Source organism: Narcine bancroftii, chromosome 5 (assembly GCF_036971445.1).
Source record: "Narcine bancroftii isolate sNarBan1 chromosome 5, sNarBan1.hap1, whole genome shotgun sequence".
NCBI lineage: Eukaryota > Metazoa > Chordata > Chondrichthyes > Torpediniformes > Narcinidae > Narcine > Narcine bancroftii.
The window spans coordinates 228,795,524-228,819,252 of NC_091473.1; the positions used below are offsets into that span (position 1 = coordinate 228,795,524).

The following is a 23,729-nucleotide window of genomic DNA, read 5'->3' on the forward strand; positions in this document are numbered from 1 at the left end:
CTTGTCTGAATAGCACATAAAACAAAGCCTTTTCCTGTATCTTGTTGTACATGACAGTCAACAATGAAATTCAATTGGATTTATAAATCTGTGATCTGCACTGAAATGAGCAGAACTGAAAATGACTGGAGGACCATAAACTTTTAACCTCCTGTCGAAAGTAGTCTGTTTCACCAAGAGAGATCTTACAAAAAGGGAAAAATTAACTCTTCGATAGATAGTCCAAATGTACTGATATCACACCTAGTATGGGAAATAACAATTATTTGTTGACATTAAAAAATATCTGTGATGATAAAATATTACTGTGGGGTATATATCTAAATTTTCATTTTTGAAAAATGGTTAAAATGGCAGATGTGATTGTGGTATCATGGCAGCATGGTAGAATTGTCCACCTCACTTTTGTAAATGAAACAATTCCATTCATAATTGTGCATCTCCACTTAAAGATTTAAGAAGAATTGGTAATCCTTCACAGTTGATGGTGCAGCATTCTCCACCATATTCCCACAGATCTACGTTAAGATGTTTTACTCCATACTCTTCATTAGCACTTGCTGTTTTTTCAAATATTGTCTGCTTTTTTTCCTCTCCTTTTATTTCCAGTGGCCTGATGTTGCTACCTCCTTGCAAGCAATTGCAGTAACGAGGGATCATAATTCATAGGCAGGCCTCTTCACTTCTATCCCATCTCGCAAGGGAATTGAAAACACATTGTCCCTGACAACAAAGAATTCAGGATATACAGGGGATGGGACTTAGCACAAGAGACAAGTGTCTTCTGCTACTTACTGATAAGATGCTCAAAATAATAACTCTGCCAAGAAAATGATCCTAACTTAAATAATCTTAATATTTTAACAGGATGCAATTCCTATTGTTTTGATGGAGGGAGGAGATGAGGTCAAGATAGCTATGTCTCTTGTAAATGTTAACCATGTATGCTTGATCAATCAAAATAATATAAATATATAATTAACAAATTACTTTTTCGTAACTCTGCCTCAATCCCTTACTGCGAGAAAAAATTGATAGAGAATGTTGTGAAAACATGGAAGTGCTTGAAGGCAGCAAGATCCCACCAAAATATTTTAAACTGAGTAATTGAAAGTTGGCCAGAGATCAGGAGTTGTGCAGCTGATGGACTTGTTTCCTTATAGCTCCAATGACCTGGGGTCAATCCTGACCTTTGGTGCTGACTGAATTTTAATTGAACATCATGGCCCAAAGTTTAAACCAACATCTTCTCACTACTGTCCAGAACTACCAGCTTGATTAATGAGCAATGATTAATGGATCTAGAGCAAGCCTACAACCAATAATCTCTAAAACGGGAATATTACCTCTCAGACTTTGTTGCATCCATTTGAATTAATATTGAAATGAGGCATCCTGATTAAGGAGAGCTGGAATAAGACCAACGCACCTGAATGCCAGAATCATTCGGGATGCAGGCAAAACCTGGGGATGTTCTACTTTGCATGATAATATTTTCACTGCTGATGTCCATGTCCGGAACTTGCTACAATTCAGTGATAATTTCTCCCAAAGGAAGAATGCAATCACATTCACCTTACTCCAAACAAACCTTAAACAAACCTGGAGCGGCGCAGTTGGTATAGAGGTTTACAGGGCCAGTGATTGAGATTGGGGTTCGAATCCTGTCTGTAAGGAGTTTGCACATTCTCCCCATGTCTGCGTGGGTTTTCCCTGGCAGCTCCAGTTTCCTTCCAATGTTTGAAACATTTTGGGGGTATAGGGTAATTGGGTGAAAATTGGCCAGCATGGACTCATGGGCTGAAATCGCCTGTTACTGTGCTGAATGTCTAAATCTATTTTTTTAAATTAAAAGAAGGAGAAAGAAGTGGGGCATTCAGTCACGAGCTCCTCCACCATACAATAGGATTAATGCTGATCGAACATTCCTCAAGTCAGCATTCCTGCCCTTTCCCCCATAACCTATCATTACCTTGCCGATTAGAAATATATCTCGGCCATAAACACACTCAAGGACTCTGCTCCTGCAGCTCTCTGTAGGAAGTTGTTCCAAAGACTCTCAACCCTTGGAAGAAATTCTTTCAAATTGCAGACTTACATAGATATCCATTTATTCTTAGACTGTATCCTTCAGCTCTTGACTCTTCTGGAAGAGGAAATAACCTCTCAGCATTTTAACATCAAACTCCTTTTTGTCATTTTTTTAATAGTAATATTTTAACAATTAATCATGGCTTTTTTTGAGATTCCAGTCACAATATCCAAACTAGTTTTAGATTGGATAATTTCAATAAAATGTCAGCATAACCCCGTGGCTGAAGGGACCTTACTGTTGCTGTACTGTTCTTTGCCCTTGATCTCTCATGAGAAACAGTGAACTTCATTACATCAAAGAGTTAATGGTTACATCATTTTGGATTATTGTGTTGACAGGGTCATAATGTGGAATAGCATTCTGCTCAGTTAACATTACTGCTGAATTGTTATTTAATAGTTCATGTATCTTATTCAATTTCATTGGGATACAACTTAAGACAGCAGAGTGTTGATTAGAATCTAGCCACAGGCCACTACAAGTAGAGGGACTGATAATCATCAGGCCCACTAGCCATTTGGGTTGTGTCTGCTAAAAATCAATCGTTTCTGTGGTGAAACAGATGCTTGTAGGGTAACATTAATTCCCGTTTGAACTCAAACTTTATATTAGCTTTCATAAACATTTCTAATGGGTTGTACTTGGCAAGATTTGGGGCAATAATTTGATATGTTATTGTTTTTAAGTTGGGTGAATATGAATTCTGATAAAATGTGATTTTAAAAAAATGTATCAGCTAAAATATTCTTCTTAACAGTTGAAACTATTTCCTCTAGATTAAAACTTATGGGATCGAGTTCTCAAATTTGGTAAGCCTTATGGCACAAGATTAAAGATCCAAATTGCCCACAGATACTGATGTAGCTTTTATATTAACCAATCAGAAAATCGACTGGATCAGACACCATGACTATAAGAGCAAGTCAGAGACTGGATGTCTTGTGGTGAGTGATTCACTTCCTGACAACCCAAAGCTTTTCCATCATCTGCAAGTCCAAAGTCAAGACCATGACACAATACTCTCCTCTTCCCTGAATAAGCGCAGTTCCAGAAACATTAAAAAAAGCTTGTCACTGTTTAAGACAAAGCAGCTTTAGGACAAAGCAGGTCTACTCAATTGGCATTCTATCCAACAACCTGAAGATTAATTCCCCCCTCTACCAGTGGAATGCAGGTTGTGTGCATGCCTCAAAGAACTGAAGGTTCCACTTCAGAAAGTGTTGTAAATAAAGGAAAATTGTGGTGCATTTTGTAGTTCTTTGGGTTGGCAGCAGTTTCTCACCAAGAATATTTTGTCAACACCTTCCAAACCAATGACCTTTACCATTTACTGGAGTCCTTGTGTAAAAAGTATCAGCTAGAGGTAGGTTTATTTTAACAGTTAATATATTACATCCTTTGTGCACTTACATGTGCTTGATCAATATTTTGCAATGCACAGAAGTGAACCCTGATGAAGGACTCAGGACCAAAATATAACTGCTTTTTACTTACTTTGACTTATGGGTGGTATGTGACCTCTTGAGTTTCTCTCGCAGTTTTGTGGACAGTACTGCACTAAACCCTTGCATCTGCAGATTTTCTTGTTTAATTTGATAAATATTTTACGGTGTAAAAATAAGAGTTGTTTCAAGATATAAATTGGTATTAAATTACTGTTTGATAACAGAACATTTTTTAAATTTATCCACAGAAAGAAAGTTGTGCAGTGTGGTGCACATACGTTTGAAATAGAATGTCACAGCAGTTCTAACAACTGTGGCAGAATGATATTGTTGCAAGAAATTATGTAATCTCCTGTGATAGCTCATTGCTGTTATTACAGCAATTGCTGTTTTGTACATTATGACAGTAAATATCCAACTGCAGGAATTACTTTCACACTATTTATTTGATTCTATTTTGTTCTTTCTTTTTAAAATATTTTTGAGTTCAACAAATAAATCCTACATACAAAGTCTTTAAATAAAACAAAGAACAGGTTATATCACATATATGACCTGGATCGATTTTTTTTAAAGCTGTACTTATGCAAGGAGATCAGTTACACTGAATCAGAATTCAATGTAACTTGAAACTAAATATGTTTCAGAATATTTACACATGCTATTAACCTGAATTGGTTCATGTGTCAAGAGTGCTTTAAGTGACCACTTCTGTATCTATACTACTGTACAAGAGTGCAAAATAAGTGTATTAAGTTACCAGCCCCACCCCATTCTAATGAATTCCTTCTCTCAGACCTGTCACTTTGGAAAGAAAAAACAAGCATATCCCCTTAAGGAAGGAAGCAAAATAGACAGGAAAGTCATCTTCAGGCCACGGTTAAACACTTTTGATTGCTATGTTCTGAGATTGCTGGATTCTTAGGAATTGGTTGACTTCTCTTCTTGCTGTTTATGAAGTCACTGAGGGATGCAAAGATATGAGGAACTAGATTAAAAGGGATTGTAGTGGTGGGAGAATGCTGGAGCTAGGTGGAGCATTTACCATGTTTGTTATAGGGAATATTAATTCATTACTAACATTTACCAGCATAATGCGAACACAGTTATACGGGTTCCAATAATATTCAATAAGTGGTACAAAATATAGACGTTAAGAGTTTTAATGGGTGTTCTTTTGAGGGCAAAGTTGAAGCTAAGATGGATATTAGGGGCTGGAGCAGATAGAACCGCTCTCTATTTGGGTAGACTTGTATGGGATGATTAATGTACAGGTGAAAGTGTTTAGTGTGTTTTCACTACCCTTCAACATGAAAGTTACCAACTTTCCCAAAGCAGTTCACCAGCCTAATATAACTTGCCTAACGTTTACTGTAGGCACTGATATTTGCATGCTCACAACTTTCCAGTGTTGTAATTGACCTTGGTTGCTGTATAAATGTGTGACATCTGCTCTGATTAAAGAAAACCGAACACTACAATTGATGTGGATACATTGCTTGAAACTTATTTCTAAATGCAAATTCAGTTTCATCATGTGATGCTTCTCTCGAAAAAAAATCAGTGGATGAATTGTTGATGATTGGTGATCCTCAGCGTTTGAGTATATGTGGATCAATTGATTAGTGGATGACGATGTGCAGTCCTGCCTCAAAAGAATCATTGCTCTGCAGCATACGGTCACCAACCCACTGATCAGCAACACAATGATTAAGAAATCTTGGATCCAATTAGGCCTCAAATTTTTGCTTCAGCATGCAATATTGTAAAGAAAGATAAAAAAGAATCTGTCCATCTCTGTAACATCAACCATTTACACAGTATCAACCTTCAAATTATCTGGTGGTGATCTATAAACTCACAAATAATCATACGACTTTAATTCATACCCTTATTTCTAGTTTATATTTCCTTTAAAACAGATTGAGAATGTAGACTGGAAAATAAAACTGGGATTCTCTTCTGCTGAGTTTGTCAAATTCAAAACCTTTCATGGCAAAATTAAATTTGTTAAAAAATAGATTAACATTTTTGTGCTCAGAATTTCATCTTCCCTCACCTCAGTTACTTTGAACCATTGCCACTCATCATTTTGTTTTGCCTGAGTGGACCAAGAAGCCAATTCTACCTCAGCAATGCTACAACAGCCTGATTTATCCTTCTCAGAAATCTTCACAGGCGCACATACACAAAGCATCAAACACAAATGCATGCACACAAAGCACAAATGCAAATACAAAAAAAAAGCACAAATTCATATGCACAACACCCAAATGTTTATGCATAACACGTAACGCACACCCACAAGAGTGCAGATAAAAGTACAACACTGGAGACATTATTTTGATTATTATGGTATGTTATGTAGGACTAGATGTTAATATCCCTTATTTACACTCCTGAGACTTGCTGCCTAGATTCTGCAGGTGGCCAAATGAGTGGTGGCATCTTCTGGGTTATCAAGTGGGTGCCCTCCTTCCTCAGTGTTTTGCTGATAGACCCCCCACACCTCTGCAGGGTTCAGCAGTGTATCCTGACGTCCCGGGCTCACCCCCTAAATGCCATTCATTCACTTGGGTGCCCCAGATGGAATCCTTTCTCCTCATCCAGATCCACTGATTGCCCCTTTCAGCAACTTTGGAGAGAACTTTAACTACTTGTCGGTGCATCTTTCCTCCTCTCCTAACTCCCGGAGTAGCCTTGATGTTGATGTGGCTACAAATCCTCTGACCTTTGTCTTCCGGGACCATGCTGCATATCAGCTGCAAGCTCAGTGCTTAAGAACGCAGATTATTTAAGAACATACTGTATATGATCATTTAATAGTCGAATTTTGTAAACCATTTTTTTATGTTAAATTTATGGGGTTGACTTTTGCATGGATTCTACTTTTGAGGGGCTGAAATTCACACTAGAATCCAAAGTACCATATTAGTAGCAAAAGTCCAAATGATCTCTCAACGAATAAAAGAACAAAAACACAATGCATTGAAGTAATAATGCAGGGTCTGCGCGTCAAAACACATGTCCCACTACAGGGGAGGTCAGGACCATGGTAAATATCTGCATCGTTAGAGGTGTCGGGAGTTTTGATGGGTGGGCAGCCTGGGCCGAGGTTTGAATTCGCGACTGTGGCGCCAGGAGCTCCAGCCTGCTGGGGGGGGGGGGGGGGGGGTGGGGGGGGGGGTGGGGGGTGAAACCAGGGCCGAGGTGAGAGACTCGGGTCAACGTTTGCCACAAGATGTATGGAAAATTCCAGAATTTTTTGGCCAAGACTTTTGCAGGAGATCAACTCTTACACGAGTATGCATGGTAGACCAGTGCAGCACAGGAACAAGCCCTTCTGCCCACAAACACAATGCCGCAGTTGAACGTACTCTGCTGCTTGCTTGATCCTTCTGGTTCCCCGCATCTTCATGTGTCTATCTCAAAGCCTCTTAAATCTACTTCCACCACTACTCCTGGTAGCCCATTCCAGGCACCTTCCACTCTCTGTGTAAGTAGAAACGTGTCCCACTCATCTCCTTCAGCTCCCTCCCCTTTGAATGCATGTTCTCTGGTATATGATATTTTACCCAAAGTAAAATATGACTGTCTATTATCACCTCTCAGAATTTTATAAACCCCACCTCACTTTATTCCCTCTGATGCTCCAGATAGAACAACTCTAATCATGGCAACATACCAGTACATCTTTTCTTTTCCCTTTCCAAAGCTTTCAAACCTTTCGTGTCACGGGATGACCAGTTTAGACCAACATTTGATAGGGCTGCGACATGACTTCTTTAACCTAACACTCCCTTGCCCAATGAAGGCAAACATGCCTCCTTCGCTCCCCATTCGACTTCTGCGAGGCTGCTCTCAAGAATCTATGGGCATTTCAAAGTAAAAAAATGTAAAATTTGATATTATGACCAGTTACAAATCATTCTTGGCAGGCGAACTGCGGCTCTCTCGTTAAAGTTGCCCGTCAACTTCGTCGCTAAGATGAAGGACGACTCAGATCAACGAAAATGGACTGTGATTGTCTCTGGGGCGGAGAGGTGGATTAACCTGTCCCCCTTCTCGCTGGAGTGTGGTCGGTCTGCTCGAACCTCTGCACTCTCCACCCCCCCCCCCACCCCCCTCCAATCTTCCCTCCTGTTTGAACTGATTTACTGTCACCAAGATTATTTCACCTGAACAGTCTTGACATTTTACACGTTGACAAGGACCCTTGCAGGAACAGAAAAGTTGGTGGGGTGGAGGGGGAGGAGATGGAGGCGGCGAGGGGAGGGGGTGGAAGAGAGAGAGGGAGAGAGAGAAAACAAAGTGATGTTGCTTTCAGATGCCGTGAGAAGGACGCAGGCAAGCCTGGCGCTGGCGACTGGGTCGGGGGAGGGGGTGACCAGCCCCCCCCCCCTCCCCCCCGGAGCGAATGCCCCGATGCAGTCGCACTCAAAGCAATGCCCTGCCTTTTCGAGCACCGGGGAAGGCTCGGTGGAGGGAGCAGCCTGGCCTCACTTGAACTTTTCAGTAAGAATGTAGCAAGCGCACTGGCGGCACTGTTAATCTGACGGCTTGGCCGCTAGTTCAAGTTCCCTAAGTTCCATCGGGTGGGTGACCACGAATTGTGCTTAACAGTTGAAGGGGGGACCCCCCCCCCCCCTCCAACACACTATTCTGTTTGTTCTCCAACCCAGACTTTAAAACTAAGCTGTGCTTTAAATCCCCCCCCCGTCCCACTGCTCCACTTGTTCCTGAGTGGCAGCACAGGTCCATTGAGCGGTTTGTACTGCTTCTCATAACCCGGGCCGGCCCGGCGACATGATCCTGCCTTTATCGATCCATTGATTGCACATGGTCCTGCTCTGACCTTCTGATCCCAGAGAAGCCGTTTCCATGGGGACTGGAAGTCCTCCTCCAGCCTTTTTTTTCTGTCTGTGGCAGGAATTTCTCTGGGCAGCAGCTGATTGTAAATTCCTGCAGATCCTGGAAGGATTGCGTGTGTGGTTCCCTCCTCCCCTTTGTTGAAACCCGGCGCAAGATCCAGACTCACTGCCTCTCCATCTCCGCTCCCCTTCCTCCCTCCCTCTCTCTGCTGTGTGGGTGGGGGTCTCTCTCTCTCTTTCCCCCACCCCTCCCCTCCCTCTCCCTCCAGACCCTTGTGTGGCTTGCAGCACCAATGAACGGACCACAGCGGATCCTCCTGATCCCACAGAGGGCGATCTGACTGACGTGGGAGGGTCCGACCGAGGTTCCTTTCAGCTCCATCAGGACCTCCAAGAGGAGTGTGTTTGTGCGTGAGAGAGAGAGAGAGATCACGGCTCATCCCTTCCCCGAAAGACCCATCTGAAAATGCAGAGCAGAATGGGGGCTATCCGTCTGTCCGGCTACTACTGTGTGCTCCTCATTCTCTTAAACCCCCTCAACACCGCGGGAAGCAAAGCAAATCAAGGTAAGAAATCCTTGCACTCAATCCCTCGCCCCCCCCCCCCCTCCTTCTGTAATTCTGTTCAGCGTTGAGTTTCAGATCACTGGGGTCTAATTGCATGGGGAATCGTCTATGCATAAGATCAACAACCCCACATTGAGGGGGGGGGGGGGGGGGAAGAGAAAGAAACTATGCAAAATAACAATTGTGTAATTTGCTTTCGATTAAAAGACAATATCGTGTCTAATTTTTAAGCATTTTTAGTAGCCCAGATTAATGTCTCATTTACATACCTGGGGAAAATACTGACCCTCTTTAAAATATGCTCACTATGAACTCTTGTCTTCTGTTCTCATGCAAGCACAATCTTTCCAACATGTTACTTTCAGGATGTCTTTTTTCTCACCACAGATGATAAAAGTTTTCCATCTGGGTACATTTTAGAAAAATCGAACAGTTCAATGTTACAGATCTTTCCAGTTTCTCCAAACAGTAATAGGATGAAATTTGAATTATTTAATAAACGAAAATTGATGTTTCACAACTGTATTTTGAACAAACTGTCCACATGTAAACAAGAATCAGGACAAAAAAAGTTTGAGTGCATGAAGTATGTGAGTCATTGAATAATTTTCCTTTATTTAGATAGGAATAAATTAATTATTTTACAATAGATTCATTGTTATGCAAACTGTAAATCAATAGAGAATTAAATAATCACTTGGCTTGCTTTAGGTTCAGCCAACACAGACACAGACAATACTTACGAACGTACACTTAAATCTGGCTTTTCAGATCCTGTTTTACTTGTGTCTGCTGACATTGTGGCAATAACAAAACAAACATTGCAATGTGGTTTTAGTCTTTAGTTTATTAGCTGGACGATTGACATATGTACTTGCTGAAAAATGTAATCTGAACAAGCTGGGACTTATTCAGCATGATGTTGACACATTACTGTGCAAAGTGCTGAGTGAACATTTAACCAAGAATTTGCACGACTTTGAGCAGAGTTTAACATCGCTGAATAATGTACAATTGTTACGCGAGATGGGAGTTAGTTTGATATCTGTTCTGTGACTAGCCAACAAAGAGTTGCAAAAATGCACAGTGAGAGCTGTCTGTGAGATGCTTTTAGCGTTTTGAATAGTTTCTTTTAGTGGATGGGAAGTTTGACTATCTGTGAACTACTTTTCAACCGTTCCATTGCAAAATAGGTGATAATGGTTATTTATTTGCTGCCAGCCTTCTGGTACATTGTCCAAGTTGCCATTCTTCACATAGAATCATCCATGATTTTGGAAGTGCTGGCAACTATTTTACTTTGAGGGACATTGCATTCCAGTCCACTCCGGTGCTTCCTTGACGTTTACAAAATTTCAAGGATGAACCAGACCCATTGAGCATTGACTTTGAAGAGATACACTGGCTGATTTCTATCCTTCCCTTGGAAAAGACACAGAGGCCAGTCCCAATCCCTGCAACTGCTAAGTGAGTTGTGATCATGGGGAATTCTGTCATTTCTGGTCATTGCACATACTGTGCTCAATCACTTGAATTAGTTTCATAAGAAATCACAACTGCTGAGTCATGTTTGTCTTCTTTTATAGTTCCTAAGAATTCAATTATTTCCACCCTGTATAAATATGTTAGGAATTACTCTCAATGGGACGAGTGAAAGGGTTAATTAAGATTGTCATTGTTTTGGAATATGGCTTGTCTTGTAAATGTGATGCTCTAGCTATTTGATGTTTTATCTCATTTGATAAAGCAATGGGAGAATTAAATTACCTGAATTTTTACAGTCATTAATTGATTGTTTGCTGAGAACTTTACAGCTGTTGGAAATTGACTGAAGCGAAATTATTTCACAGCCTGTTTAGGAGTATAACCTGGTTCAACCCGCGAACTGTAGAACAAAACATATTTCCACGTTATAGATGCTCTGCATGTGTAAGAGAAATACCTCTCATGAGATGAGTGTATTGTAGACCTATCCACCCATTAATAAATGGGTGTTTGAGAAGGGACTGGATGATGTGGTTCGACAAAGAAGATTCTGCCTGGTTTATGAGCATATGTGCTCTTTGAAAACAGGTGTTTATAAATTCTAACCCTCTCAGCACCCTAGATCTATCAAGCTGGCACTATCCTGAGTGCATAGAGCTGTTGGGTTTCAAATAATTACATTTAACGTATTGTCACCAATAATTAGTGAATACTTTCCGTAAGTAATATTTGATGTATTTTCTCAGGTGGTGAGTCAATCCCCTTTCATATTATGTAAAGAACTGAATGTCTAACCTTTCTAGTTCTCATCATATGGCTTGCAAATAGATGAGGCAAATGTGTTTATATGCTTAATGCTGCAGGGTCATCACCTGATTTGTTAACGCTTTCTTTGTATGATCTCAGTAAGGTTTACAAGAGTAAAATATTTCGGTTTTTTTTCTGGCTCTTTGAAAGGAAGGTGCTTATGGACCCTTTACTTTCTATAGATGCCATGTATTCTGCTGAGTTTCTCCACCACTTTTATATATATTGCAGCTCATGAGGCTTTTGGATCCATAGGCAGCAAGCAATGCTCTGGAATCTCATTCAAGTGGCCACTTTGCATACTGGAATCGAGACTGAAAGGTGTCATCAGCTTCATTGTCTTTGAAGCTAGTGGAAAGAAGGGAAGGGGTAGCTGGTTTTTCATATCTGCGCTCCATCTGACAATAGTTGCTAACATTGGCTGGTTTTCCACCTCTCCTTTCCTTTTATACGTTCTCGGCTGCAATAATTTTGATGTCCCATCTTGTCCTCTTGAGTCAGAATAATCATTAAAAATTTTTGATATAAAAAAACCAACAAAGCAAAAATATGCGCAATATGTAATTGTAGCTCTCTGTCGCAAAGGCATGTAGAGCCTCTGGCGGTCAGGCCATTTATATTACAGGAAAGATTCAACAGCATTCAGAGCATCTATGGCCACACAGTTTTGAAGCCACAATTTGTAACCTTGTTCATGGGCAGTGTTCTTTTTTTAAAGGCGTCATGAGTGGTAGCAAATTGATCCCAGCACACAAAGGGCATTCTGCTAAATTTCTGTACAATATAGAGACAATCTGGTTTTAAATAATTGGAGACAAAAGAGACTGAAGATGCTGAAATCCAGAGCAGAAAAAACCCAACGGCTGAAAGAGGTCAAGAGTCAGGCAGCATCTGTGGAGGCAAATGGACAGTTAGCATCTTGGGTTGAAACCCTGCTTCAGGACAGAACAAGAATTGTCAGTTCTGTTTTTACGATGTTAACCTGCATCATAGACATGAGATTGGTGCTACTGCTGTTGGCTTTGTGCCACTGCATTGCCTACTGGCAAGATGTGATTGATGCCAAAAAGTAGTGAAACTGCCTGTTGTAAGCTTCACCTATATAGATTACACTCTCCACCTGGCTTGTGTAGGACATTAACAACAGTATAATAAACTTTTTGCGAATGCCTGGTTTGTTGCTGTATCATTTCTTATTATTTAAAACAAATAGGTGGAGGGTTTTTCAAGTACCACTGGATGATGAATGTTTCACATGTTTCTGGATCCATTATTGTGCTTTTTAATATATATACAACACATTAAAATGTATACAGAAACAGTTAGGACACTTGTGCCTTCTTGCCTTTATGAACTCCTGTTTCATACAGCACCTGTAAGGTGCAAAGGGCCCATTTCTAGATAAAGGTAAAATTGGGAAAATTCGTTGTTGATAGAATCATCTCAGGCAAATATTTTATTGTGTTGATGTGTTTATGATCGGTTAAAAATGTGAATGAAATTGAAGTATATTTATGATTTGATTGGAGGTTTGTGCTGACAGGAGGATGAAACATCTGGTGAATTTAAGAAACAACATTCTCTTCACACAAAGGGGATAGAAAAGTGATGCAGGGCTTTTAAAAAAATCCTCAGTTCTCAAGAATGCAGGTTTCATTTTCCAAAGCTACAGTAAATCATATTGTGCACTCATAATCAATAGAGCATTAACTACTTTAGTTGGGAACCAAATTGGCTGAAAAAAACCCCAATTGCACGGCAATCAAAGGGATATTTTCCAGCATGTTCAAGGGACTTTGGAAGACTAGAAACTCTGTCTTCAGATTTCAGCTCGAAGTTTAATGAGGAGCAAGTTTTCTCCTGATATCTACATTGGAATGTTTTATTTTATGTGTGAAGATTTTTTTAAGTTTTTCGGGAAAGCTGTTCTGAGATTTTAGCCTGCCTGAAATCTCTTCAGTACGGCAGTAATGCTTACTTAAGATCACAGTGCTGGAATTTGAAATATTCTTTAGGCTTAAAAGTTTTCTAGACTCATCTCCCATTTTTTTTCTCTCCTTCCCCTTTCTGGGACCTCCTGTGTCATGCTAAGATAGGTGCCAGGGGTTCCCAACTAAAGTAGTTAATGCTCTGTTGATTAACACCCTTTGGCAAGAAGAGCTGGGTGGATATCTGGTTAGGAATTGGATTAAAAGATAGCTGGAAGATAGGGATAATTTAATTCTGTGCAGCACATGTTGGCTTCTGAGTTGTTAGGGCTGTGGGAAATGTCATGGTAGAGGGAGGGGAATGGTCAGTGATGAATAATGTAGATGTGAAGTTAGTAGGTTTTGCTGGAGAATTTCACAAGATTGACCTTTCAGAAGAGGCCAGGGTAAGTGTTTCACAATCTCTCCTCGGGAGATTAAACAGGTCACAATAAAGTAAAACAAAACCGATAAATGAACTGCAAATATGGGATATTTTAAGCAAGAAAAGAAATGCTCACTGGTCAGTTAGCATCCAATGAGAGGTCAATTTGTACAATAGGAAGACTGAATAAATAAGTACTTGCTAGAGTCAGGAAGAGCCCATTGTGAGGAATTCAGCGGCTTTGTTCATACGAGTTTATTTTCTGATACTGACATAGATTAGCTTTGGGCTTGAGCTCCAGGTAGTGACACAATTGAGCTTATTGCAGGAGGATTGTATTGTATCTTTTGATTCCAGAATATTTATATCATTTTATTTTCCTTGTTGCTTAAATCTGAGTATCATGAATGAAGGATTTAAAACAACATAACTGTTAACAAACTACACTGGGTACTTGGCAGCATATATCACATGGAGTTGCTTTTTCTTAGGTAGACCCTTGTCATCAATATGGCATATTCCCTCTGAAGAGATTGGTGAAGCCAACAAGAGATCTCAGATTCTCCCACTGATGAGGTAGCAGTTGCTTGATGGGTTGAGTGGGTGGTTGTTTGAGAGGTGGTTACACTCCTTCCATGATTTATGCTAATCTGTGTTCTGAAGAGTAGATTCCAAATGCTGCTTCTCCATGTTATGTGGTCACGACCAACCATCTCATGAATCAGCGGGGATGTTCCATTTTGAACCTTGAACCATTTTTTGTGTCCCACCTTGTAGTCCCTTCTCATAGTGGAACTCAGGGCAAAGTGTTTGAATTTTGGAATCTTGTATGAGGAATGAGAAAGACATGGCTTATGTGTCAAACAGAATGAGAGTAATTAGGTTCATTACTGGGGATATTGTCCAGGGTGAGATGTGATGTTGATTTAGTTAGAATGTCAAGAGAATTTTGTGGAGACAATATTGATGCTATGTCTGCTGTAATTTGAGGTGCCTGATGTAGGAGGTTTACACATCCCAAGCAGAGAAGGGTGAGGTGATCTTTGCTACCAGTTATAACATGACATTTAAGCCAGATTTGAAGTTTTGATCTATGCCCTGCTGATGGCAAAGTGGCGACAGTAATGAATTTCTTTATCAGCACATGTTTTTTTATTTGTTGCCCCAAAGGGCGGGAAATGTTCCATGTTTTTCAGGATCTCGTGGCCGCTGATTATAATTTGTGGGTACAGTGGAGACAAGTTAGGGGTTAGATTAGAATTTTAGGGGAGGTTCCATTCTGTTTTATTCTTCAATGAATAAGTCTACAATGACTTGGAGCATCTCGCAGCTTTGCCCAAGTGACCTTTGTTGTGGAGACAAGGTGATATAGGTTAAGAGTTTTGCATTTATGTTGTAGATTAGTTCCACTTGTTGGAGGTGAGGTGCAGCATTGCAGTGAGAAAGACTGAGGAAAGGGTTTGGGCAGTGTCTTGTTTGTATATTTCCTAAACTATGTTTTTTTAATTAAAAAATCAGTATTTTAGAAAAGTTTGAGTTCCTTGACACAATGTCACCGGCTGTAAGATGCTCAACAGCTAATCAACTCCATACATTTCTTATGGTCATCTAAAATTGTTGAAGGCCTCAGTGCTGTGATATTAGATCCTAAGATTTAATATTCAAAGATCTTAACATGTTACTATCCCATCCCACTCAGGGGAGTAGCCTCCAACCATATTGTCAGCATAGATTCCACATTTGCTCCTTCAATCCTTCCATGCTCTGAAGAGAGTGGTTCTGGTGGCGCATTGGCCAGGGATGTTCAGTTCTCAGCTGCGGGGCTGGGATTTTCTGGATTTTTTCTTTCTCTCCTTTCCTGGGAGAATCCTCTGAATCATTGATTGTGATTTTGCCTCAGTGATTTGAAGAAAATGCCACAGTGATGTTGATGTGCCATCTTGATATTTTGAAGTTCAAGATTTCAGGTACTAATTCACCCCCTAGACAGAGCAACTTCAAAATCTAATACCTAATTTTCAATAGGAGTTTGGACATTGCATCCTGTAAAATAATTTGCAAATTGAGTTTCTTCATTGTTCATTCTATCAAATTCCTTTGGAAACAATGATGGCAGTAATTTAAACATTTGAAGCACAATGATTTCATTTCACTATCTTTTGATGGATCAGGCACAAAAATACATTGAGAAAGGTACCGTAACCTGGCCAGAACTGTGCAAAATGGAGCTTACTTTTAAATACCTCTTTCACTTAAAAAGAAATCGGTCTGTGGCCTTTCTCTCTCTCTGTATTGCATAGACAGTTTGTTTACATTTCTTTATTTGTTTACATGTGAACGTATCTTCTTGAGTTCAGATTTTTGCACTGCACAGCCAGTAAGTGGTGATTCTGCCTGGCCTAATGAAAAAAGAATCTCAGGGTTGTATGTGATGTCATGTATGTACTCTGACAATAAATCTGAACTTTGAAATAAGATTTATTTTTAATGTCGTGATCTTGAAAATTTGGTGGAAATGTGTTCAGTAATAAAGGGAATCAGATATATGCATTCAAAGGGGATATATTTGTCAAGGAATGGGAAATGAGTGGGAAATGACTAAGAGCCCATTTCGCTTCAGGTGTGACTGAAAAGTTCTCTGTGCTTGAGAGGATTCCTGACAAAAACAGAAATTGCCATGCTTTCGCATTCTTTGATTTACTGATTGTCCTTGCTGGCTTTGCTTTTCTTTGGGTAACTACCACTGAGAGTAAGGGTGGGTTACTTGGACGTACGTTCGTACTTGCAAGGAAGCTTTACACATCCTCAAGTTTGATTGTCACCGCCCTGCACTTTTGGGCTGCCTTGAAGCATTGTTCTTTTGTCGATTTATGAATGACCTTTCTGCTCCCAGTGCCCTGTAAACGTAATGGTAAGAAATCTAAATAATCGTTGTAAAACACTAAGCAAAGTAAGGCATCGCATGAGCAGTAAATTAGTATGCAGGATTTGCTGACATGAATGAAATGTTTGAGGTTTTTTCATGGCTTGATTTGTCATCACAGTTGCTTAGTTAATAACTGCTTTTGCCAACCATCTATTATCCTGCAAGGATGGTACTGGTGTAGAGTTTCTCTGTTTTGTATTATCCATCTATTATCCTGCAAGGATGGTACTGGTATAGAGCTTCTCTGTGTTGTATTATCCATCTATTATCCTGCAAGCATGGTACTGGTGTAGAGTTTCTCTGTGTTGTATTATCCATCTATTATCCTGCAAGGATGATACTGGTGCAGAGTTTCTCTGTGTTGTATTATCCATCTATTATCCTGCAAGCATGGTACTGGTGTAGAGTTTCTCTGTGTTGTATTATCCATCTATTATCCTGCAAGGATGGTACTGGTGCAGAGTTTCTCTGTGTTGCATTATCCATCTATTATCCTGCAAGCATGGTACTGGTGTAGAGTTTCTCTGTGTTGTATTATCCATCTATTATCCTGCAAGGATGGTACTGGTATAGAGTTTCTCTGTGTTGTATTATCCATCTTTTATCCTGCAAGGATGGTACTGGTGTGGAGTTTCTCTGTGTTATATTATCCATCTATTATCCTGCAAGGATGGTACTGGTATAGAGTTTCTCTGTGTTGTATTATCCATCTATTATCCTGCAAGCATGGTACTGGTGTAGAGTTTCTCTGTGTTGTATTATCCATCTATTATCCTGCAAGGATGGTACTGGTGTGGAGTTTCTCTGTGTTATATTATCCATCTATTATCCTGCAAGGATGGTACTGGTATAGAGTTTCTCTGTGTTGTATTATCCATCTATTATCCTGCAAGGATGGTACTGGTGTGGAGTTTCTCTGTGTTATATTATCCATCTATTATCCTGCAAGGATGGTACTGGTATAGAGTTTCTCTGTGTTGTATTATCCATCTATTATCCTGCAAGGATGGTACTGGTGTGGAGTTTCTCTGTGTTATATTATCCATCTATTATCCTGCAAGGATGGTACTGGTATAGAGTTTCTCTGTGTTGTATTATAACATAACATAACATAACAATTACAGCACTGAAACAGGCCATTAGGCCCTTCTAGTCCGCACCGAACCAAACATCCCTTTCTAGTCCCACCTCCCTGCACAATGCCCATAACCCTCCATCTTCTTCTCATCCATATACCTGTCCAACCTTTTCTTAAATAATACAATTGACTCCGCCGCCACTATTTCTCCCGGAAGATCATTCCACACGGCTACCACTCTCTGAGTAAAGAAGTTCCCCCTCATGTTACCTCTAAACCTCTGCCCCTTAATTCTTAACTCATGTCCTCTTGTTTTAATCTTTCCTCCTCTTAACGGAGATAGTCTATCCACATCCACTCTGTCTATCCCTTTCATAATCTTAAATACTTCTATCAAATCCCCTCTCAACCTTCTACGCTCCAAAGAATAAAGACCTAATCTGTCCAATCTCTCCCTATACTCTAGATGCTTAAACCCAGGTAACATTCTGGTAAACCTTCTCTGCACTCTCTCCACTCTGTTTATATCCTTCCTATAATTAGGCGACCAGAACTGCACACAGAACTCCAAATTAGGCCACACCAACGTCTTATACAATCTCAACATCACCTCCCAACTCCTATATTCCATGCAATGATTGATAAAGGCCAGCATACTAAAAGCCTTCTTCACCACCCTATTCACGTGAGTTTCTACCTTCAGGGAACGATGTACCGTCACTCCTAAATCTTTCTGCTCTTCTGTATTCCTCAATGCTCTCCCATTTACCACGTATGTCCTATTCTGATTCTTCTTACCAAAATGAAGCCCCTCACACTTATCAGCATTAAATTCCATCTGCCATTTTTCAGCCCACTTTTCTAAGCAGCCCAAATCCCTCTGCAATCCTTGAAAACCTTGTTCATTATCCACTATTCCACCTATCTTAGTATCGTCTGCATATTTACTAATCAAATTCACCACCCCATCATCTAGATCATTAATGTATATAACGAACAACAATGGGCCCAATACAGATCCTTGAGGCACACCACTGGTCACCGGCCTCCAACCTGACAGACAATTATCCACTACCACTCTCTGTCCTCTCCCTTTCAGCCAATGTTCAATCCATTTGACTATCTTAAAATTTATACCTAAAGACTGCACCTTCCTAACTAACCTTCCATGTGGTACCTTATCGAAGGCCTTACTGAAGTCCATATAGACAACATCCACTGCGCTACCCTCATCCACATTCCTAGTCACCTCTTCAAAAAATTCAATCAGATTGGTCAAACATGACCTTCCTCCCACAAATCCATGTTGAGTGCTCCTGATCAGACCCTGTCTATCCAGATGTTTATAAGTACTATCTCGAAGAATTTTCTCCATTAATTTACCTATCACAGACGTCAAACTTACAGGCCGGTAGTTGCCAGGCTTCCTCCTTGAACCCTTTTTAAATAACGGAACCACATGCGCAATGCGCCAATCCTCCGGCACTATCCACATATCTAATGACATTTGGAAAATTACCGCCAGAGCCTCTGCTATTTCCTCCTTCACTTCTGTCAATGTCCTGGGGAAGATCCCGTCTGGTCCCGAAGACTTATCCACCTTTATATTCTCCATCTATTATCCTGCAAGCATGGTACTGGTATAGAGTTTCTCTGTGTTGTATTATCCATCTATTATCCTGCAAGGATGGTACTGGTATAGAGTTTCTCTGTGTTGTATTATCCATCTATTATCCTGCAAGGATGGTACTGGTATAGAGTTTCTCTGTGTTGTATTATCCATCTTTTATCCTGCAAGGATGGTACTGGTGTGGAGTTTCTCTGTGTTGTATTATCCATCTATTATCCTGCAAGGATGGTACTGGTGCAGAGTTTCTCTGTGTTGTATTATCCATCTATATTCCTGCAAGGATGGTACTGGTGTGGAATTTCTCTGTGTTATATTATCCATCTATTATCCTGCAAGCATGGTACTGGCGTAGAGTTTCTCTGTGTTGTATTATCCATCTATTATCCTGCAAGGATGGTACTGGTGTGGAGTTTCTCTGTGTTGTATTATCCATCTATTATCCTGCAAGGATGGCACTGGTGCAGAGTTTCTCTGTGTTGTATTATCCATCATTTATCCTGCAAGGATGGTACTGGTGTGGAGTTTCTCTGTGTTATATTATCCATCTATTATCCTGCAAGGATGGTACTGGTGTGGAGTTTCTCTGTGTAATATTATCCATCTATTATCCTGCAAGGATGGTACTGGTATAGAGTTTCTCTGTGTTGTATTATCCATCTTTTATCCTGCAAGGATGGTACTGGTGTGGAGTTTCTCTGTGTTGTATTATCCATCTATTATCCTGCAAGGATGGTACTGGTGCAGAGTTTCTCTGTGTGTATTATCCATCTTTTATCCTGCAAGGATGGTACTGGTGTGGAGTTTCTCTGTGTTATATTATCCATCTATTATCCTGCAAGGATGGTACTGGTATAGAGTTTCTCTGTGTTGTATTATCCATCTATTATCCTGCAAGGATGGTACTGGTGCAGAGTTTCTCTGTGTTGTATTATCCATCTTTTATCCTGCAAGGATGGTACTGGTGCAGAGTTTCTCTGTGTTGTATTATCCATCTTTTATCCTGCAAGGATGGTACTGGTGCAGAGTTTCTCTGTGTTTTATTCCTCTATTGTGGTTCAAGTAATGGTCGTGGAGGTTCGGACCCAGTGGTTTTCATTGACTTTTTGGATAAATGGTCCACAATTTTTGTTGAGAAAATAGTTTCCACAGATTTGTAATTGTGGCAATATGATCACTAGTCCGCTGTGTATAAATCATTACTCCGCTGTGTATAAATAACTATGAATGAGCACATTACAGCAGTGGTTCTCCACCTTTTTCTTTCCACGCACATACCACTTTAAGTAATCCCTAAGCCATCAGTGCTCTGTGATTAGTAAGCGATTGCTTAAGGTGGTATATGAGTTGGAAGGGAAGGATGAGAATCACCACTTTAGACCCATTGTTACCAAAATATTTTGCTTGAGAAAAATTGTCATTGGCCTTTTTCCTTTGGAGTCATGAAACCGTGCACATAACACGTCAATATGATTAAAACAGTGGTTTTCAAACTTTTCCTTTCCACCCACGTAACACCTTAAGCAATCCCTTACCAATCACAGAGCATAGGGAATACTTAAAGCGGTATGTGAGTGAAAAGAAAAAGGTTGAGAACCACTGCATTATGGGAAGTTGGCATGGGATATTAACAAGTAGATTGTACAGGAGGTATTGGGCTTATTTTGGAAGAAAATTGTGGTTTGAAAAATAGATTTTTAAAATTCTTTGTGTATTTGTGTAGATAAATGTCTTCTATAATGTGCTGCTAAGGGAGCACATTTAATGATTTTTGGGAAGGAAAACGTGTTTTGAATGACCTTTCAAGGACATATCCTGCTCTGTAAAAAAAAAGTAATCAAAACCATACTGTCTGTATCCTAACTCAAATTATCCTTTAACCATCATCTTTGTGGTAGATTACTTAAGCAAAACTTTGATTGTAAAATTCTTATTCTTTTCAAACCTCTCAATGGTTTGTCTGCTCTTCCTATTCCCGTAACCCAGTGCTCTGTTTGAAAAATCCTTGCATTGAATTGCTATCTATACCTTTGGGAGATGCTGAAGTACTAAAGTTTGTCTGGTTTTATACTCAATTTTTTTTCTTGTAGTAGTGCTGTGGAAGAATTTCTTCACCTTGCTCAGCGTCAAATGTCCCTGTGATGGACTTGTGAAGTTCATGCTCCTTTAAAAGTACTGTGTAAATGGATGCTGTTGCAGTACACTTGGATTTTGAACATATTGCAGGATCCTTCACAGCCCGGACCCACTCTCTTCTCCCTCCCCCCATCGGGGAGAAGGCTGAAGAGCGTGAAAGCATGATAATTTATGACTCACTTTCTTAATACAATTGAATTGCCTGACTAGTATATTTTCCATGTTCTTTTTCACATTTTTTTCTCTCCCTTCATTTTTCCTTTAATGTAAATCATATAAAGTATCTGACAACAGGGAGGGAGGGGTATTGAGTTTTTCCTTTTTGTTTGTCTCTCCCTTTTTGTTATTTTTCTTTATTCTCTCCTCTTTTTTCTCGTTTTTATTTCTTTTTTCTATTATTAGTTTTCTTTTCGATGACAATGAATTATAGATATGTATTCCAATTTATGTTTACTTTTGATATACTGATTGTTTTATTAATTACGTGTAACTACCCATATCATTTTATTGTATTGTATTAGTATTATAAGCTCTTTACTGCACTCATAAAAATATTTTAAAAAGAGTGTGAATGCATGAACTAACAGCCTTAAAGATGGCTTCTTCCTACAACCATCAGGGTTCTGAATGAAGCCATAACCATGCTACAGTGCTGCACTTGGTTGGCGCTAATTCATCTTTTCATTGCAATCTGACCTTCTGTAATTATGCTCTTTATATGGCTGGATCCTATTAGTGTGCACCCAGAAAAAAACTCTCCTCACTATACTAAGTATTTTGTAACAAATAAATCTAAAATGTTTCCTTTGGAGTCATGAAACCGTGCACATAACACGCCAGTTAAATATGATTAAAACAGTGGTTTTCAAACTTTTCCTTTCCACCCACATAACACCTTAAGCAATCCCTTACCGATCACAGAGCATAGGCACACCAAAGCGGTATGTGAGTGTACCTCCTTCCCCTCCCCTATTACTTCATCAATTCTCTCTCCAACCATTTCTTGGATTTTATCGTCACTTCCTATCATGAAGCCTATTTCAGATATTAGCCAATTGTTCTAAACCTTCTGGCTACATGTTGACCCTGTTTCTAATAAGTGGATTTCCAAATGATCTGAAAAGCTTGGGGGCCATTTGGCAACAGGTGTCCAAGAATTAAGTTTATTTGAACTCGTAATTTAGCCGTACTTTCAAATAAAAGTTGCTGCTCCTTTCTTCAACTGTAATTATCTTTATCAAATTTCAAAAGACTCTAATATGACTATCTTTCTCTCAACTGTTCCTGATTATTCTGTCTAGGAACCATAAATGTTGTCTCACAATCAGAATAAATGAGAAGATTTATTGGACTTGAGGGTAAAAATGACGTCACTTTAGCACTCGTTCCCCTAATGAATACCTACTTATTAACACAACTCTTAACATCACTCGGAATTCACTTCAATGGTTAAGAGTGACACAGAATTTAAAGTTTAAAAGTTTAAGAAGAAACTAATACCACCACAATATCGTACAAAATTATGAGAATTCTGGCATGTGGTGTGCGATACTTATCCAGAGGTTTTTGTCGGGAATTTTGAGTAAGTCTTTAATGTCACTATTTATTGTGCAGTGCGAATATATAAACATTTATAATATGAATTTCTGTCTAAGTAGTTTGTGGTCAAGGCTCAGTTCCAGGCCTCTGGTTCCCCCAGCCCTTCCACTAGATGGTGCTAGTTCTTTGTCCTGTCACACAACTATGGGCTCCTGTGATCTGCCTCAACTCTTTTGAGAGCCAATTTGTTTTAAGTTTTGCTCTTTCTCTGAGACTTAGTGCCTCTTTCAGACTCCAAAATCTTCTCGACAATGAGGAGTGTTTATTTCTGTCTCCTATTCTAATCTTAGGAATTAATTATCAAAGATGGTGATGATGGAAGGCTCTTTGTAATGCTTGGTCTAGCTCTAAAATGCTCAAATCATTATAATAAACACGTTATGTGGTCATCAACACATGAATAGATATGGGTTAATCGAACAAGATAGCCCCAGTACAATTTCCTAGCATTATTCCATTAATCCTAAAGGAGCTCAGCGTCGTTTATTGATGTGTTAGCAATCACATTTGATTACAGGTGTTGGCATGCTTTTAGTACAAAGTTATCAGATCAAATGGCAGAGGTCGACAGCATCGAGTCCACGCTGCTGAAGATCCAGCTGCGCTGGATGGGTCACGTCTCCAGAATGGAGGACCATCGCCTTCCAAAGATCGTGTTATATGGCGAGCTCTCCACTGGCCACCGTGACAGAGGTGCATCAAAGAAAAGGTACAAGGACTGCCTAAAGAAATCTCTTGGTGC

At 39.8% G+C, this 23,729-nt stretch overlaps 1 protein-coding gene across 1 annotated transcript in view; it reads left to right on the plus strand.

Moving 5' to 3' along the window:
• The first annotated feature begins 8,398 nt into the window (after nucleotides 1-8,398).
• Nucleotides 8,399-23,729, plus strand: part of LOC138765004 (signal peptide, CUB and EGF-like domain-containing protein 3) — a 263,706-nt gene continuing 248,375 nt past the window's right edge. Inside the window, exon 1 of the mRNA XM_069941598.1 lies at nucleotides 8,399-8,977. Within this exon, the coding sequence (XP_069797699.1) occupies nucleotides 8,878-8,977 (100 nt within the window). The 5' untranslated portion in view covers nucleotides 8,399-8,877. The remainder of the gene's footprint in view (nucleotides 8,978-23,729) is intronic.